We start from the raw sequence: 18896 nt of genomic DNA, 5'->3' as shown, positions 1-18896 counted from the left end.
TCCAAGGTAACGACGAGATGTCTCACTCGCTAACTGGGCCAGCACTGGGGGTTTGGTTTTGGCAGTGATGGAAGCCCGCTACAAGTGCCAGCGCAGTGCTAGGGGGCCACAGGCGGTATAGGACGTGCTGGAAGCCCCTGAATGGACAAGAGATTGACCGTGCTCCAATAGCGAAGTGTAAAAGGAAAGGAAAAGAGAGCGAAGAGAACGAAAGCAGATGGGACGGTCAAGGACGGTGAGTGGCTGCTTGGGCAGATTGTCAAAGTGGAGATGGGAGGACCTGGCAGGAGGTGCTGCAGCAAGAGAAAGGGGATGGGATGCCCCCGGGCGGGAGAGGCTCCGAAATAGAAAGGATGGAACTAAAAAAGAAGACTTGATTAGGTGGCATTGATAAATGAGGAGTCGAGGACCCCTGGCTAGCCTCTGATTTGGCTTTGGGATGATTGATACGGGCCTGGGCGATCTGGATGGACATCCTGTATCTGTAGACTCTCTATAATAACAATACGATATACCGAATCTATCAAGAAGCTTCTTCCAACGCCCATCCTTCTTTATCTCCCCCGCGAAACAACCAAACTCTAAGCTATTACTCTACCTGGCGCCCGTTACAAAACTTCCTCAAGATCCCCTGGGCCGGGCTTCTGGCGCTGGGCCTTATTCTTAGCCCCCCTCCAATCCACAAACCCTCCCTGAACCCGGGTTTGAGACGGCCAGCGCGGGAGCGGGCTTGCATCTAGCACACGGACGGGGCATGCAAGGTACACGCCAGCGAGGAACAGGGTCGTATGGAACAAGACAAGCTCTGCTTTGCTTGCTTGGAGGGTTCCACATGAACCGCAAGCCTCAGGGGCTGGCAAGCTTGAATTCTTTGCTTCAAGAAGCCCTTTGTTGCGGTTGCCGAGTCGAAAAAAAAAAAAAAAAAAAAGAGGCGCAAATGAAGGCATCCATCCGTTGGAACATGTCCACAGCCGCTGCAAAAAACGCCCGTGGCTTTTTAGGGGTCTCTCACACCCCCCAATTCTGCGACAAACCATCCCATGGACGGCATGACAATGCGAGCTGAACTGTGGGTGGAGCATGATGGATCAATCTCTTTTGACCAAACATGCTACATAAGAGATTCATCAGACTCTCTCCTCTCCAACAAAGAGCCTTTTAAATGAAATGGACATTTCGGATCTGTTTGAGATGGCTGTAGACCGCCAAGTCCATCCTCACCCATTCTCCACTCCCTATCCTATTTCTGGTCCTCTTCATGCCCCCTATCCCCCTCCCCATCTTTCAACTCCAATGCCCCCCTGGGATCCACGAAAAAGCTTGGTTCTGCTGGAAACATCCATCTCGATGGCTCTGACTGGTTTGTGTCAAAAACCCTTCCTGCTCCGCTGACACATCTCCCTCACCGATTCGTCGACCACAACCCCTGTTCCCTGGACTCTCCCAACGTCTCTCTCTTTCTGCACGGATATAATTAATGACAGCGAGCAAACCAACCCCCTATTCCCCTCAACTGTAGTCGTCATTGGCATTTTCCAGCAAGGACGACGTGTTTTCCTTTGCCACATCCCGTTGTCACTTGCTGGCACATCTTGACTCCATCACGGCAACCCGTGGATGAAGAATTACACACATACTGCGTACAACACCATCTGCACACTATCTTAGCTCCATCGATCTGATCTCGCAAAAAGCCGCCTCTTGAAAAGCTGACGTGAGGCTCCCCCGCATTCGAGGCTTGCTTTCGCACCTTTCTGTTTGTCTGTAGGCGCCCAGTTGTGCATAACAAGCGTCGTGTGGCGGCCCTCTTTCTTTGGCTTCCATGTTTCGTCTGGACTGTTTCACAAAAGGCCGCACCCACGAGCTGCATGATTGATTGATTGATTTTGTTTGTGTCTGCCATTCATCGTCATTCATCAATGGGACGTGCATCCATGTCGCGTGGCCGGCACGCATGGTTACAGCCATTTTGACAACGCATAAGTGCGTCCTTGTCCTTGTGCCTGTACTGTAACTCGCTTGCTTGAATGATTGCTTGAAAAGACCTCCTGTAGTCACAGCTCATATCGGCATTTGCTCCTGATCAACCTTGAACTGAATGTATTGCACACGCTGCTTTGCATCTACCGCCACTTACATCGCCCATCAAAATCGCCCAAGCCGTCAACTCCATCACCAACTTCTCACGACTCTCCATATAAAACTATGTCTGCCACATGTGCTCGCTCAGCCCCAGCAGCTTATCCGTCATCTGCCTCTGAGCCGCCGACGCGATACCGCGCTCTGGGTTCGCCATCGCCTCGCTGTAGCAGAGCTCAACGAGCGCCTTGAGCTCGTCGTACGAAAAGTTGTCCGGGTCCTGCGCACTGTTGCCTCGCTGCTGCTCCTTGTCCTCCTTTGCCTTTTCCACAATCGCGTCCGCCCCCTGCTCGTACAGTGAAAAGTAGTTTGCTGCCCGTGCCAGGTCCACGCCCTCCTCCACGTTCTTGAGGTTCTGCTGCAGCACCAAGATGTTGAGTTGCATCCGTCCGCAGCCCTTGGCGTTCATCGGCGATGCCTTGCAGGCGTTGCTCACCAGGTAGCAGTTGATCAGAAGACCTAGGCCAGTCCTGATAAAGGCAATCTCCTTGTCTCGAAGGTACTTGGCCACCGTCTCATCAAAGAGTACCAGTTCCGAGTTGAGGTTTAGGATTTGCGGATCAGGCTCGCTCACTTCCTGATCCAGGAGGTATGGTGCCACCTGGGGTGACAAGGCGATGCGCAACGAGTGCACTATGCGGCACCGAATCTCCATGTGAAGAGTGAGCAGTGCTGTCCCTGCCAGCTCCTCAAAGGACGAGACGATGCTGTCAAACGCTCTAAACTTTGATTAGTATTCATGTTTGACAACGTCCATGGTTGCTCAACTTACTGCACAGTCTCCTGCGTCAGCGGCAGTGACACGGGACCATCTTCGGCAGTGGCCTTGTTCGGGTCATTCATTAGAGTCCATCGGCGGCTCGAGTGTCGAGGAAGGTTCTGCTGCCGTGACGTGTCCGTCTCGTGCATCGTGATTTGCCGCAAGCCTGCAATCTTGACTGCAAGCCATTTCATGCTGGTGTACAAGAGACAGAACGACGAGATTGAATCTCGGTCCTGAATAATATCCCCCGACTCAAGAGGCGCATCATCTGTGAGCTCCATCAACTGATGTATCTCCTTTTCTGCCAACTCCCAGTCCATCTCATCTGCCGTCCACAACCTCTTCATTGTTTCCTGAATATCGCCTGGCTCCAGTGAGAACCGCGCGGAAGCCCTTAGGTTGCCATTGTCAAGCTCTCCAGACTGCTCCTGAGCTTTAACCACAAGCGACTTGTACCAGCTGAAGCAGCGGTCGTAGTATCGCATCATTTGGGTCACAATCAGTGAGCTGAGTGCTTGGTCGGGTGGAATCGTGCCCAGCATGCGACAGAACGCAGTCACAACCTCAAAGAAGGCCGTCGTTCCTCGGAACACAGGCCGGCGCGCCACCTGGCTCCAGGCCGGGTCTTGCGAGAAGGCGTCCACCTCTCCAAACACAGTGTCGCTTAGCTTGGTCAGGGTCTCGTCCAACTGTGGCTGAAAGACGTTGACCAAAAAGTTATCCAAGAATGTTGTAAGCGTGCTCGCCGCGAGATCCGACCCAGGAGGCACAATGTTTTTGAGCCTCTGCAAGAATACCAACGTGGGCGGTAGTAGTAGACTCATGTTGAAAACACTAGGTTCCACCAGAGACTTGTACGAGCCCGTCGTTTGGTGACTGGCTCCATAACCGGCGTCGCCTCCCTTTCTGCCTCCATCGTACGCGTTTCGGTGCTTCTTGTCCTTTCGTGAGCCCAGACCAGGAACAGCGTCTTGGATGATGCCGTCCAGAGCGTCGTACTCGGTCGTCATTACAATAGACTTTGTGTTGGCCTCTGAGAACTTGAACAGATGCTCACGAATATCCTTTTTGCCATTGAGTGCATTTCCTGGGTTTGGCGAGTCGAACTGATAGACATCTGCGTCCGTTGTGACGTAGTTGTGCAGCAGAGACCTGATTTCGTTCTGGTAAAGATTCCACAACTCCTTGAAGCTGCCGAGAAGAGCGCTGTTATTACCAGCACCCTCTCGTCGAATAAGGACCTTGATAGACTCGTGAAAGACACGATGGCCTTCTCCGATCGCCTCGAACTTGCCGTACAGGGACCAGAGAAGATCATAAATGACGTCTGCTCGCATATGTGTCTCGCGGGTACCATAGACATGCAGTCCATCGCCCTTGGTTGATCCTCCTCGCAGCGAACTTGGGTGTCGCTGGTCCACCTCGTTGATAGTCTCGTTGACGATTCCAAATAGCTCAACTGGTAGCCGCTGCTTAAGGGTTTCCACGGCGTTCTGTAATCGACCAAGCTTGTTCAAAGATTCCACCAGCAGACCAATATAGTAAAAAGTGTCGGCCTCGGGATTCTTCATAGGGTCCTCTGTCAATGTCTTGTCGACATCGATAGAATCAAGAATAACATGGAAAGGCGTGATGGGCTTCGTATCCACGTAACCCTCAGTAAAGGCGCCCTGTGATTTGGCCAGGTTCTGCCATCTCTCCTGGCAGTATGGAGACTTGAGATAGAGGTGCTCATGCAGTTCCTCCACAAGAATATCCATCAGAGCTGTCTCTTGGTTGGCCAAATAGCTCCGCAAGTCGCTAAGAGCACCAATATCGTCCAGCTCAGGTTTCCTCAGTTTTCGAAGCGCATTCTGGAGCACTTCTACTGCCGTCAAGAACCGCTTCTCAGATATTCTAGCCTCTAGCTGATCAGGCACCGCTCGTAGGTCATCCAGCTCGTTGAGAGTCTGCACAAGCGTATCAAACTCCTGTGAAGTCTTGGATAGCTTCTTCAGCTCTGGATCCGTGGCGCAGAGGCTCGTCTTGGAGTTGGCCAGCGACTCCTTGAGCGCGCGGACCCGCTTCTGGGACTGCTGGATGCTGCTCTGGATCTTGTGGAAGGTACCGATCGAACTGTTGAAGCCCTGGTGATGCTCATGGACGATACCCTTTAGGGACTCTTGCAGGTAGTTGTGTGACTGCTGGAACTGGCTGTACTCGTGCGCGCGGCCAACCGAGCTGCTGTCAAGGAGCTGCAACGCCAGCTGGACGGGAACGCAGTCGTCCTGGCACATCGAAGGCCATTCCCTCTTAATGTGATCCAAGACCTCGGTGATCTGTCGCTCGGCGTTCGTCTCTGGCGGCACACGCGATCGGGAGGGCATTTGTCGAAGCGTCGGGGGCGCTCGCGGCTGTTGGAGATTGGGCGGCGTGCCATAGCGGTCGCTTCCGTAGCCATCTTGGTAACCGGATCTGTAGTCGTCGCCCGAGCGGCCAAAGTTGCCGTAGCCGTTGCCCTCGCGGTACGACCGGTCGTATCGGTTCGACATGATGGTATTGGGGTTGGGGCCAGGTGGGCTAGATGGCGGGATGTCACGATAGATGAGCGGCCTCGAGGCGCATCGTCGCCGTTAAGACGAGAGGAGGCAGCTTCGTATTATGCTGCGTATATCAGAGAGTCGCTCGTAGGTGTCCAAATTAGAGACAGGCTTGGGTCGAGGTTGAGGCGCTGCTAAGCTCGAAGTCGAGGGGTCGGAGCTGATGAGGCCGTTGCGACAAAGTACGTACCGCTGGAGCTCCAGTTGGGCGCGTCCCGTCAGCGCTTCATGTGCTGGCACAGACCACGGCAACCAGCCACGATCCTTCAACTACAACTTCAATTCTTCCAATAAGAAGAGACTGAAAGTATATTTTATGTTGATGCTCTTTGGCTATTATAAATACTTCATAGTGAATGACTTCATAATGAATGAATGCCAAAATCAAGGAAAAACACGTGGTATCAAATTACTTTGCCCTCCATTCCCATCCTAAACCATCCATATCCTATCCCTATCCCATTTCCTATACATATAGTTATCCTTACTGAGAGCTTCCTCCATGCGCCGGGACTGGCGGAGGAACGAGGTGTTGGTTCTCATCCTCAAGTGGTTTCTTTGTTGCAGGCTTGGGAGATGCTCCAGCCGGGGTGGCATTAGGATCCTGCACAGTCGTCCCAGAGAGGTCTGCTTGAGCTGTCCGATCTCCGTTGACTTCAAGCTGGTTTTCAAGTGTAGCTCCCGGTTGTTCTGAAGCTTGCATTCTCTTGTCTTTGGCCAATATGGCCTTCGCTAGACCCCTGACTCCATCCACAATCACCTCTGGTCGGTCCCAGGACAAGAATCCAACAGAGCCAGAGGCTCGGTTCATATGTACGACCTGATATTCCGGATTTGCCCAGCTGGGGCAGGCGTATGCCGTCTTTGCAGGTCGTGGAAGCGTCCTTTGTTGCTCATTTTGGTCCTCATCACCCGTGAACACTGTGATCGCAACCTTTGGCTTTAGCGTCGGCTTCTTTGTCTCCACGGGCTCAAAATCGGATGCGCTCTGAGCCCAGAATCGCAAGGCAGCTTCAGGACCGGGGAGCCATATAAGTTGTGTGAGGGTGATGATGTCCTTGTGTGTGAGCTCCGTCTTCGGACCCAGTGTTCGGAGGACCTTGAGTACATAGAGCAGGAGACCTGTAGGCGAGTCGCATAGAGCATATGCCGGCGTGTTGGGTTCAAAGTTGCTGTGGCCTGTTTGGCCAATGTTGCTGACAGACTTCTCCTTTCCCACTTGCGATGCCTTCTGTTTCACCGTCGCCGTGATGTCGTCCTTGGAGTAGCCAAGAACACCAGAGGTTAAGGCACGGGCGACTGTCCACTTGAACCATTCACTGGCTGAGTCCTTGAGCTTGGGAGCGCTTAGCGGGGGCGCAATAAAGTGAAAGCCCAAACACGACTTTGAATAGTGATGCGAGAAATGCTTTGCTAGTCTCCAGTCGATCCCAGCGGGAGAAGCCGAGGCGGAACCAGCGTTGCTAGCGACGTAGAGAGGATAGTTCAGTCTCTTCATCAGAGCATCCAGCATCTGCACTGTCGAAGAAATCGGAGGAGCGTTGCCGGGGAGGGGGTCACTGAAACCCAGGCCGGGCAAAGCTGGAATCACCAGATGAAAGGGTTGTGTTGACCCAGCATCTTCAGGGTCACTCAGCGGTCGTACGAGATGTCCAAGAGATAGGTTGGTCAGAGGAAAAGGGGGTATCAAGAGAAGAGGGACCGCATTCGCGTGAGGCGAGCGGGCATGAATGAAATGAATCCGGACAGGCGACGGCGGAGTAGATGTCTGGAAGCTGGTTCTGAACTGAGGGAGCGTCGCGTTAAGCTCCTCTTCGTGGTCCGGCCACGAATATTGTTCCTGCCTGTCATCATGTAAGATTGTTATAGACTCACAATCGCGAGAGCTCAACTCACCAGTAATCGACCAATGTTTCAACCTGGGGTTTCGGCTCCCACCAGTCCTTTGAGCGGGGTTCATGAGGCAGCCGAGTAAGCTCGAGCTTCTGGCGGGTGATGTCGAGATACTTGCTCGAGACCTATTTCGCTAATCAGCTGGTGTGTTCCTCAGTCGTGAAGTGAAGCTTGCCCGAAACTCACACGAATGCGATAAGGCTGGATCTCCTCACCGGAGCCCCCGGCGGGATCGTCATGAGCTTGGCCTGCCATGCTCCTCTTACACGCGATCGGCCAAAAAACTCCACTCGGGGCTGCGAGATGTCAAAGTTTCAGACAGCGTCTCACCGAAGAGAGACCTCAGAGCGAATTCGACGAAAGTCACGGTAGAATAGCGGCACGAAGCGAAGGAAAAAAGATGGAAATTTGGAAAATGCGAGTCAGAAGCTGGCCCCGAATCCCAGCAAAAAACAAAGTATCCTTACGCCCAGCCCACCCTTGTCGTGATATCTGCCAGGCATGGTATTAAGGGACCTGACGTGGCTGACCAGCTGTGGCTTTAGCGCCCGAGCACACGGTCAAAAAGGTCCGAGGCCGTCAGTGATTGGCCGGCAGCTCCCACGACGCGTGGCGGTGCATGCGAGCTCATCTTCGCTTCGGAAATGATTGCCTGGGGATCAATACGCGGCTTAATTCGCGACCGACCCCCATGGCACCTCGATTCCGTCTTGGCCATCACGTTGTTTGCCTGCTGCTGCCAACTTTTGATCTGGAAAACAGGGAACTGAATTGGTGTGGAACGGTCCAGGCGGGGTCCCTAGCTGTCGTTGGCTGTGGCTGGTCCCAGCTGGCCAGCCTCCAGCCACCTCCAGCTCACACGCCACAGTAGCGTCGCGCATGAGTCGAGACGTGAAACACCATGTATCAGTCTGCATATGGAACTGGCACTAGTGATCGAGTCCATGTGAAGAAAGAATGGCATGAATAATGCGACCGGCCTAAAACGAGACAGAGTTGGTATTCTTTGCTATGCATGGTTGACTGTGCCCCAGCGCCGCCCTGCCTTCTCCCAAACTCCCCAACTCGCAAACGCCTATATTCCACTTTCCGTCCTGCATTTGTTCTAGATACATTCGCGGTCAATACTCGCGACAAAACAATTCAACAATCTAGCCGTATTCCGTTCCAGCCCTGCGTTGGGTCTTGTGGAGCCCTGCTTCCTCTTGTGGTATGGATTGATGCGTGAGCATGGGTTATCCAAGTCCATGGAACAAGTCTGCAAGGCTTCCTAGCTTGCCGGATAACCGCTGGGCCTCGAACGTATCCGTAGTTGCTCTAGGATCAGCCATTCCTGTGAGGGGGTTGAGCACTTCCTTGGGGGCCACCTGGGGGGCCACCTCGAAGGTTTATCTGTCCTATCCGTGACACAATGTTGCTGCCCACTGCATCGACAGCGCCTCGTGGAGATGTCAGTGTAGGGCCTTCTGGAGCCGTCTCCTGGACTCGGAAGAGCTTAATCGCAGTACCGTTCCAGATGCCCATGGTGCCCTTGGAAACCTGCATCTCGCTCGTAAAGATGACACCCCACAAGAGGGATTCATACCAGCCCAAAGCCAGTTGAGACCACTCAAACGAGTGGACACGAGGGGGCGAGGGCTCAATGCCGACAATTTCAATGCCTGAAAGTCGGCGCAGAGTTTCTGATGCTGGTACATCACTTGCCAAATCCTGACGAGGCAGAAGGGCAGACACTTGTTGAATCACAGCCAGTATGGTGTGCAGAGGAAGCTCAGGAAGCCAGCTGTCGATCCAGTGGGCTGTTGGCTCAAAAGCACCAGTCTGTGATTGGCCCGAGATTGAATGTCCACCCAAGCTGGTCGTGCTGTTTTGCCGTGAGAAACTCGGCACGCCGGCTGGCATCTTGCCTCGAGCCTTTTCAGACATGCCTCGCAGTTGGGTCGGGACTGCGTCCTCCACGTTGGGAGTTGACGATGTCTGAGACTGGGTTTCACTCGACGTCGATCGCGTAGGGGTAGGTTGATGGTCTTCGTCATCACTGTCATCCTCATCATCCCCAATTGCGAATGCGCCATCCTCTGGAACTTCTTCCAGAGCTGGATGATGCGGCTGAACGCTGCTTGGACTTCGCAGACTCTCAGCTGAACTCCGCACCGAACTGGCGTCGAACGGGTCAACATGGTTGCCCGAGTCCTTTCTTCTTCTATTTCTTCTTTCAATTTCCTCCTGGCCGCTCTCCAATGTAAACGTGCGTAGAGCCTCCACTCGCTTCTTATTCTTGAGAATCGCAAACACCAATTCAGGGTTCTTGGGGTACTTGTTCTCAAGAATTGAGCTGATCGACTCCAAGAGAGAATGAAGGAGGGTATGGTTCGTCTCATTGGCAAGCAAAAAGGAGGGTGACGACATGGAGGTGAATAGCTGCATCAACTTTGAGCTGCTGATGGCACTGAGGCCTTCAAGATAAGGCGCAATATTATTGATCACTGCCAACAGAGCTGGGTAGATCGCTGAGAGCTTGCCTTGGCTTGTGGTGATCAGATTGTAGATAGAGTGAATGAGGAAATCGGCATAAGTGCCCCTGAACCCGGGGACACGGATGGACATGGGCAGACTCTCCTGTCCCTCAAAGTATTTGTTCAAGTTGATGCCAAAATTGGTCTCAACGCTCAGTGTTTGAAGGAGGAATGCGCACATGCGCACAACTCCCTGCTTGGTCGCGTCATTCTTATACTCCAAGGCATAGAACAGAGCTAGGATGACAAAGTCATGCGCTCGTTCCGTGTCCACGATGAACGAGCGGAACCTCTTGTTGCACTGGAGGATCTCCCAGAACAGCATCAAGATCTCGGGCGCAAAGTTGCCAGACGACTGCGACCCTGGAAGATAGGATGTCTTCTCTTGCAGAGGCTGATTAAGGATTCGGCCCATTCCGTCGACGATGAACTGGAAATCTTGAGGTCGATGTAGCCGGCCAAGGAAATGGCGATAGAAGTTCTTGGGTGATGGGTTGGATGGAGTTTCCGGGATCGGGTACAGAAGAAGCACCAGGAGGAATTGCAGGGAATATGTTACAAGCGTCTGCTTACTATCCTTGAAGACAAGAGTGTTGTAAGGGACGCGCCAACTCGCCGGGTTGTACTTCAAAGTCTACAAAGTCGGAGTTAGTAGGTTAACTTCAGTATTGGTCTCAAATAGGAACGAACCGTGTTGAGAAGAGAGCAAAGCATCGAGAGCACAACTTGCTTATCAGAGCATGTGCACAGATGGGTCAATGCTCGCACACCATTCTGTGGAAGAACACCCGCCGTCATGTACATGCTCTGACCGGATAGTGCTAGTAGGAGGCGCAGGATCTCGGATCGGTTGCTCTCATACTCCTTGGTCGTTGCGACCGCAGTGTTGCACCCGACGCCGCTTTGCCATATCGCATATGTGACCTTGGACCGGCCGTTTGGTTGTCGAGGTAGAGTTAGATCAGAGAAGAACAACAGGTCCACCAATGTGTCTATCAACTCTTCGGCAAGCGGCTTCACCTCTTCAAATTCCTTTCCCTCGGCTTTCTGCTTTGCTTCCTGCGCTTCATCAAAGAGGATCTCGTTCGCGATAGCTGAATGACGCGTCCGTTTCCGTCTATGAGCCCAGAAGAATTGTTCTTCCCAACTACTGAGCGTGTCTTTCTCGTACAAGTATGGCAAGATTCGTGTGAGAACCCGGATGCAGTTCAGGGCCTCCCGCTCGGGGGCAAGCTCGGGGTCGGGAAAGGATGGGTGATGACGTAGTATGAATAGGCGAGAGGTGACGGCGAGGATGAGGGTCTCTAAGTTCTCAAGTGCGCGATCTCGAGTGCGGCGAATGTCGGCAGGAGTGAATAGACTGAAGACATCCTCAGACGACTCAGGGAGCTCCCAGAACTAACAGTCGATTAGCACCATCTTGATAGTCAGGGTGGAGTACGGATAGAGGACGAACAGAGGTCCAGTAGGCATCATCAGCTGGGATATGGCGCTCTTCGGACAATCGAAAGATGCCCTGCTTGAAAACGAGCTTTGAATCACTCGCGCCCATGACTACAGCATGAGGTTCCACCTCTGGTGAGAGTGCGCTTGAGTTGGCGTTTCTTTGTGGTGTCCTCTTTCAAGTTGGAGGCCCCAGAATGACGAGGACCGGGCGGCGGGCTGCGACAGTTCCCCGGGCTAGGTAGGGGAGCTGGCCAATCACGTGCCATAGATGCCCGCATCACCGGCATATTTCCGTTCTCTCTTATCGATAAGGCGTTGAAGAAGTTGAAGGTGGGAAATTTTGAGTCTCATTCCTAGCATTCAAGAGAATCACCACCCTGTAAGGCACTGTTCAACCTCGACAACGCGACGCCCCAATGCTTCGCGCCCGACGCGGAGCTGGCCTTTCGGCCAATCTTTCGTACATATGCCGTCCTTACCTACGATGTTCGACCCAATGCTTCCCTCGACGCTCGTTTGCCACCGAGACCAACTCGGACAGCCCTCCAACGCCTCAGCCCTCCTCTACCGGCAAATCTGAAGATATTCTGAATGGCCTCGATGCCTCATCAGAGAATCTTCAAACCCGAATTCGTGAAATGAAGAAGGATGCCGAAAATATGAAGGCGAGGAAGGCTACAAAGTTGGCCAAGAAGAAGAGAGCCTCTAAGAAGGCGTCTAAGAAAGAGGCCGATGCTGGCGGATCGAACGAGGCTGTCGAGGCCGAGGCCGCGAAAAAGCCTGGAAACTTTGAGGAGGCTTTGGACGTGGTACGGAAGGTCTATGGTGTTGGTAGTTCTGGTGGTTCTGACGAGCCAAGCAACCCGACGAGTGATCCGCCAAAGAGGAAGAGAAAGTCGAGGAGGTTGAAATCAAAGGGAGCCAAGACCCCCGATGAAGCTCCCATCCCAGACGAAGTTGCAGCCAAGGATAGCAACGCGGATTGGACATCCAAGATTGCTCAACAAGCAGGCTTGTGGACATCGCTCCGAGAAAAGCTTCAACATCAGCGCAGCCCACTGTCCAACGAGGTGGAGGGTGTCCAAGGTCAGATGTATCAATACGCCCAACACGATTTGTCGCTTGGCCCGGACGCGACACCCTTCATGTCGAGCGAACCTCCCCCTGTTCCATCAGAGACCAGGACACCCCCCTCCGCTCCAACAAAGGTCAGGAGAACTCTCCAGGACGAACTTGGTCATCTAGCTAGCATACCAACTGCTACACCGGCTGACACAACCGCCAAAAAAGGCAAAAAGTCCAGGAAACGCAAGGATATGGTGGACGTGAAAGTAATCAGCCCTCGAAAACTGAAGTTGGTGCCAGTCGAAGAAAAGTTGGCAGGAGACGTCCCGAAACTTGAGTACAACCTGGACAGGGTTCTTTTCAACCCTGGAGTCTACCAGCTTCAAGACAAGCGATCAAAGGTCTTCAACTTTGACCCCTACCTCGCCACAATCATGCCTGTGGAGCAGTTCGACTTCAACGCTCTGAAGGAGTATGTCACATCCTCTAAGGACACCAGACTCAGAGATCTGAGTGCCAAGTATGGCAAGAAGTACTGCGGTTCCACGTCCAGCTTGACGTCTATGCTCGCCCATTTCCATTTCCTTCTGTCAGCATGGAGAGCGCCTAGTTTTGAGCACCTATCCCGCTCTTTCAATGTCGAGTTCGAGTCATTCACCGCCCTGACTCGAGGACCTGCTGCTGCGTTCGCTCGCTATAAGGATGGTGTCTATGCCATTGATGCCGACAAGGAATACGACACGGCAAACATTCTGAGCATGCTTGGAAAGTCGATGGAAAAGCTCCTCACCATTCCAAAGAAGGAGTTTGAAAAGTACAGAAGGACAAAGTCGCATGAGCTGTCTGAGGAGGAAAAGAACGCCGATGAAGCATTCCACTACTCAACGCTTGGCGATTTCATGCTACGTTCGCAACTTGATGCATACGACCCACGACTACCTGGCACTGGAATGTTTGATCTGAAGACACGAGCAGTCGTGTCTATTCGAATGGATGTCGAAGGCTACGAGAAAGGGTTGGGGTATGAGATCCGCAACCGTTTCGGCGAATGGGAGTCATTCGAGCGCGAGTACTATGACATGATCAGGGCAGCCTTCCTTAAGTATTCATTGCAAGTGCGCATGGGACGAATGGACGGCATCTTTGTCGCCTTCCACAACACACAGCGTATTTTTGGTTTCCAGTACATCAGCCTTGAGGAAATGGACCGAGCCCTTCATGGAACTTCGGACCGCAGTGTTGGCGACCAAGAATTCAAAGCCAGTCTGAAGCTCCTGAACGAAGTTCTAGATAGAGCCTCAAAGCGGTTCCCCAAGCGCTCACTTCGACTGCACATCGAAACCCGACCAACCAACCCCCCGCTGACCTACTTCTTTGCTGAGCCTGTCGACGAGGAGACGATCAATCGGACCCAAGAGACCGGCCGCACAAAGGTCGAAGCTTTTGAGCGGGAGATTCTTGGCCTCTCGCGCAAGGAGAAGGAGGAAGAATCGAGACAACTCAAGGAGGAGCTGTCCGCCCAAGTTCAAGAGGACCAGCTCGATAAGGAGGCCTTGCAAGAGTTTACTTCAGCCGAAGACCCTCAGCGACAGAAGGCTTGGGACGAAATGATGGCCAAGGTTGATGAAACCGTGGAAAATGATTTCCTGGGACTGCAGACAGTGAGAGATGCCATCGAGGAGGCTCTTGAGCAAAGTGGCCTTCTTGCTGGAAACTCCGAGCTTGAAAAGAACGCCTATCTCAACTCCCTCGTTGAGGCCTTGGCTGAAGAGCTCTCGGATGTCAAGGACTTGTGCAAGGAATCCGACGATACGCCTCAGAACATGGGTGAAGGCGCTCAGCCTGCGGATCTGGAGAAAGCCAACACAACGAGCCCAGAACAGTCGCAGTCGACTTCAGAGCAGAGTCAAGAGGTTGAGGAAAAGCCACAAACCGAGGAGTTGTCTCAGGAGGGTGTACCCCGTGACGTAGATTCCGAACAGCCCACCTCTCAAGCCGCTGTCGAGGAAACCCCTGAGGAAGGTCCCAAGACTATTGATACCGAGGAGGCTTCTGAGACCGCAGGTATCACATCGGCCGAAGAGGGGTCCGCAGTGACTGATTCTACATCTGTCGAAGGTTCCAACGCTGTTGACACCATCTCGGGCACAGAGCACTCTATGGCTGTTGACACTGCATCACCCGAAGAGGATTCCAAGGTTGCTGATGCCATATCAACTGAGGAGGGGTCCACCGTTGAGTCTGCATCCATCGAGGGTGCTAACGCTGTTGATATCACATCATCCGAGATGATCAACGAAGCCGTTGGTGAACAGGCTGAGTCAGCAGACAACAGCAAGCTGTCAGATGCATCGCTCAAAGACCTCATCTTGAGGGTAGCTCAGAGTGTCGACCACAAGGCCAGCAGTATGGGAACGTTTGAGCGAGTACTTTCGGAATTGGTCCAGGCCCAAAAGCAGGCGAATGCCGAAGCTGATGAAGTCGATGAAGCTGCTGAAGCTGCTGAAGCTGTTGAAGCTGTTGAAGCTGTTGAGGGTGAATCTGAGCCTACTCCTTCGGAAGAAGCGATGGCTACTGGAGCGAGCACAGAGTCGTTAGATGCCGCCTCAGTCGAGCAGGAAGCTCCAAAGAAGGAGCGGGAGCTGCTCGGCATGTACATTACGGTTCGCAACAAGATGGATGACCAAGTCGTCGAGCGCGTCGAACTCACGGAGGACTGGAATGAGAAGCGCCGGTGGATGGTGGAGTACTCGATTACAGAGCTACCTCAGGAAAGGGCCGAGAGGATCCTTGCACAGATCCGATCTCGACGAAAGAAGACACTCCAGTCGGATCCCGAAGAGCGCAGCAGGTCATGGTACAGGGCTTGGTCAGGAGGCCTGGCAAAATCAACCGCAGCCGGGCAGTTGTATAGGAAGACTATGAAAAGGGAAGAAAGAAAGGACAAAGGCGTCAAGGTGGCGTGGACTGAGAGGACAATCCCTCACAGGATATTCAAGTCGTAAAAGAGGCGGCAGGCGTTGTATTGTAAGATGATGAACTGGACGGTGGACGAAAATTACGCACGGGAGGGACTTGTAAAAAACAAAAGAGGGAGCTGGTTTCTTGCTCCGTGTATTACTACATTACAGTGCTGGTAGGAGACTGGTCGCAAACACTCCTCTTGGAAATCATGTAACATAGCCGGTTATAGAGTAGGTTATTGATGAATGAATGCGTTCTGAGACATGCAAGTCAACTCATCTGTTGCAGTTAATAATAGTACAAGGTGAAGCACTTTGAATACGGCATCAATACTCGCCCCTCTATCGTCAACAGCATCATCATCAGCATCATCCATCATGACCAACACCTGGTAACCTATGGTGACGTTATCCCCAGTACCATGCCCAAAACGTTGGCTCCGATTGGGTCATGTGGGCTTAATGGCGGCCCGCCCTAAGCCTGTCTGGGGAACCCTTACAAGACGACATAGTCACGCCTCAGACTGGGGGAAGCGACCCTGGTGATCATGATTACGGGGACATCTTCTCGTTGGGGTCATGCTCTTTTTCTGTTCCTCGACTCTCTTCACTTTAGGGTGATGTGACTGTCGATTCAACGCTTGTCGAGCGAAGATGCGGTTATCCACAGCGATCTTGACATGCCTCGGCTTGTTTGGGGGACGAGTTCTCGGTAGTGACGGATCGGCTAATTCACCTCGAGGCGTCACCGATGCTCAAAAGACGCTGAACGGTAACGACTGGGCAGATCGGATATGGGAGCAGAGGAGAGGTGTTTCGTCGTGTTCAGGATGTCAGGTAAGTCAACCCAAGTGTCGCGGGAGAGATATGAGACTAACTTATGCAGGGGCTTCTGTTAACCTTCAAAGGGCTTGCTGCTCTGGGTGATCGAGCCTTTGTTGACACGGTCAAGGATATATGCAAGTTATCAAAGGTAGTACCTTTGCTGCAGCCAATTGATCCACCGCTCACTGGTTATAGGTGGAGGATGCAGATGTTTGTGATGGGACCATCGAGCTTGAAGGACCCATCATCGCTGAGGCCTTGAGAAATCTGGTCATCGGGTCAAAGACATCAGATCTATTCTGCGTAACCTTCTTGGGACTCTGCAAATACCCAGCAGTTGAGCCATGGGTAGTCCCTTTCCCGCCCAAGACGCTTCCTCGCACGCGTCCTGCTCCGAGCGGACAGGATCCCATCAAAGTCGTGCATTATTCTGATATTCACGTCGACCAAATGTATACTGAGGGGTCGAATTCAGAGTGTAGGAAGCCTATATGCTGCAGGTGAGTGCCATTATCTCCAAGACTCGAAGGAGAGTTTCTAATTGAACAGACCTTATACTGAGGGAGATGAGCCTGGTAACACGGACTCGCCCGCTGGTCCTTATGGCGAACACACTTGCGATTCTCCCGCTAGGCTGGAGCTTAGCATGTATAAGGCTATCAAGGAGTTGGTTCCCGATGCAGCATTTAGCATCTTCACGGGAGATGTTGTCGACCACGCCATCTGGAATACGAGCATTCCTTATAATGAAGGCCAGAGTATGTGTTGCGTATTTGTCACTGGCATAAGTTAACTCGTTATAGTTGTCGAATCATATGTAAACATGGATAATCACCTGGGTATTGTCTACGGTACCGCTGGAAACCATGAAGCACATCCTACAAACGCCTTCCAACCCAACTCAATTGGCAACTCATCACAATGGATCTACGATCTCCTCTCAGGTATCTGGTCACACTGGATCGGCCCCAAAGCAGCCGTAACAGCAGAGGAACTCGGGGCGTACTCTGCTCGATACCCTCATGGAAACCTGCGTGTTATCTCTCTCAACACCAACCTGTTCTACCGTGGAAACTTCTGGCTGTTCCAGAAGGATATGCTCCGTGACCCAAGTGGTCAGATCGAGTGGCTTGTAAGAGAGCTCGATGCCGCAGAAAAGGCAGGCGAGCATGTTTACATCATCGGACACATGCCACTCGGAGACAGGAACGCGTTCCATGACCAATCACACTACCTCAACGAGGTCGTGAACCGATACTCGGGGACAATCGCGGCCATGTTCTATGGACACACGCACAGAGACCATTTCCAGATTACATACGCCGACTCTTCGAATAAGAGCTTTTCCAATGCTCTTTTGGCCTCGTACATAGGCCCCTCGCTCACGCCGATGTCGGGAATGCCCTCGTTCCGCGTTTACGATGTTGATCCCGTCACCTTTGCTGTCCTCGACGCAACAACTTACAGCGCTGACATGACATCCGACACTTACCAGACTCAGGGGCCTGTGTGGAAGAAATACTACTCGGCCAAGGAAACATATGGACCTCTCACAAACCCTCCCCTAACGAATCCCCATGCAGAACTTACCGCAGGATTCTGGCACAACATAACCGAAAGGTTCGAAACAGACCAGAAAGCATTCGATGACTTTATGCTACGTATGAGCCGTGGGTGGAAACAGCCAGAATGCAATGAAGACTGCCGAGAGACACAGATCTGCCAGCTCCGGGCAGCTCGGAGTGAGGATAACTGCGATGTTCCTACACTTGGTGTTTACTACCAGAGGAGAATGGAAGATAGCTCAGAGCGGGACGAGTGTGGCATCTCTGTCATGCAGGCCACGTTATCGGCTTTGGTGTCGAAGAAGGGCGTGTTGGAGATGTTGCAGGGTTTGCTACTTGGGAAGAATCTGGAGTTGTTTGGGTGATGGATGTTATCCTTGAAGGTAACGATACACGAGATACACGATACACGTGCTTTAGGCATACTCATAGTAAACAACCAAAGAAATGTTGTTCTCAAGACTCTCAAGTGTCATCGGAGACTTTGTGAGCCATCTTGATACAGCTTGAGGCGATATTGACGGCGCAACATTCGGCTGAGTCTTGAAGGACGCAGGGACTCTTGGCAAAACTCAATTCGATAAGCTTATCCGAGACTTTATAAATACCAGCTCTATCCAGGTGGCAATATCATTAATCAGATGTGCTACATGGTATCAAGTTGTGAAGCCAGCCGGCTCGTCTGTTGCCTCCGGCGCTGGTACGGGACCAAAGAACCTCCGGGACGTAGACGAGCCGCCAGGGTTTATCTGACCAACTAATCCACCAACCATTTAGTTTCCAACCACCAGCTTAGGTTTGGCATTTGTCAGGCAGGCCGGAGACTTTGTTCGGACACATACGAATCTCACCCAGATCGACAACCCCCGTCGCCCAAAATATTACACCCCCAGAACATGCCAAACCATACCCTGCAAAAGCCAATACCCTCCCGCTAGATTGAAACAAAGCTCTGAAAGAGGCCTAGATGCTGACACGCCGTGAGCGTATCGGCAACCCATCCGAGGCTGCCAATGGTGTTGAGGTTCGTGGCGATGCAGGCCGGAGCATTGTCAGAGGAGCTGGTCTTGAGAGGAAGAGGATGGGAAATTGGATATATAATGATGTGTTTATACTGCTCTGAAAGAATTCGTAGATCCAAA

General features: G+C 52.5%; 5 protein-coding genes across 5 annotated transcripts; 2 read left to right on the top strand and 3 right to left on the bottom strand.

Moving 5' to 3' along the window:
• Positions 1 to 2203: 2203 nt before the first annotated feature.
• On the bottom strand, positions 2204 to 5433 carry NCS57_01143300 (Exocyst complex component Sec8; the record flags this gene model as incomplete). Its single annotated transcript, XM_053061150.1, has 2 exons — positions 2204 to 2858; positions 2912 to 5433. 2 exons carry the CDS (start codon positions 5431 to 5433, stop codon positions 2204 to 2206), a joined length of 3177 nt encoding a protein of 1058 aa, XP_052909536.1.
• Positions 5434 to 5965: 532 nt separating this feature from the next.
• On the bottom strand, positions 5966 to 7629 carry NCS57_01143200 (EHN domain-containing protein; the record flags this gene model as incomplete). The annotated part of the gene is made up of 3 exons (XM_053061149.1): positions 5966 to 7325; positions 7378 to 7499; positions 7561 to 7629. The coding sequence occupies 3 exons, from the start codon at positions 7627 to 7629 to the stop codon at positions 5966 to 5968; spliced, it is 1551 nt and encodes a 516-aa protein (XP_052909535.1).
• Positions 7630 to 8697: 1068 nt separating this feature from the next.
• Positions 8698 to 11442, bottom strand: NCS57_01143100 (uncharacterized protein; the record flags this gene model as incomplete). Its single annotated transcript, XM_053061148.1, has 3 exons — positions 8698 to 10524; positions 10581 to 11288; positions 11347 to 11442. The coding sequence occupies 3 exons, from the start codon at positions 11440 to 11442 to the stop codon at positions 8698 to 8700; spliced, it is 2631 nt and encodes an 876-aa protein (XP_052909534.1).
• Positions 11443 to 11752: 310 nt separating this feature from the next.
• On the top strand, positions 11753 to 15406 carry NCS57_01143000 (uncharacterized protein; the record flags this gene model as incomplete). The annotated part of the gene is made up of 1 exon (XM_053061147.1): positions 11753 to 15406. One exon carries the CDS (start codon positions 11753 to 11755, stop codon positions 15404 to 15406), a length of 3654 nt encoding a protein of 1217 aa, XP_052909533.1.
• Positions 15407 to 16018: 612 nt separating this feature from the next.
• Positions 16019 to 18119, top strand: NCS57_01142900 (Sphingomyelin phosphodiesterase; the record flags this gene model as incomplete). Its single annotated transcript, XM_053061146.1, has 5 exons — positions 16019 to 16201; positions 16251 to 16337; positions 16385 to 16689; positions 16739 to 16947; positions 16993 to 18119. The coding sequence occupies 5 exons, from the start codon at positions 16019 to 16021 to the stop codon at positions 18117 to 18119; spliced, it is 1911 nt and encodes a 636-aa protein (XP_052909532.1).
• Positions 18120 to 18896: the final 777 nt, after the last annotated feature.

The sequence above is a fragment of the Fusarium keratoplasticum genome, chromosome 9 (assembly GCF_025433545.1).
Source record: "Fusarium keratoplasticum isolate Fu6.1 chromosome 9, whole genome shotgun sequence".
Lineage (NCBI taxonomy): Eukaryota > Fungi > Ascomycota > Sordariomycetes > Hypocreales > Nectriaceae > Fusarium > Fusarium keratoplasticum.
Note: the sequence above shows the minus strand (reverse complement) of the source record. Positions and strands in the feature narration are given on the sequence as shown.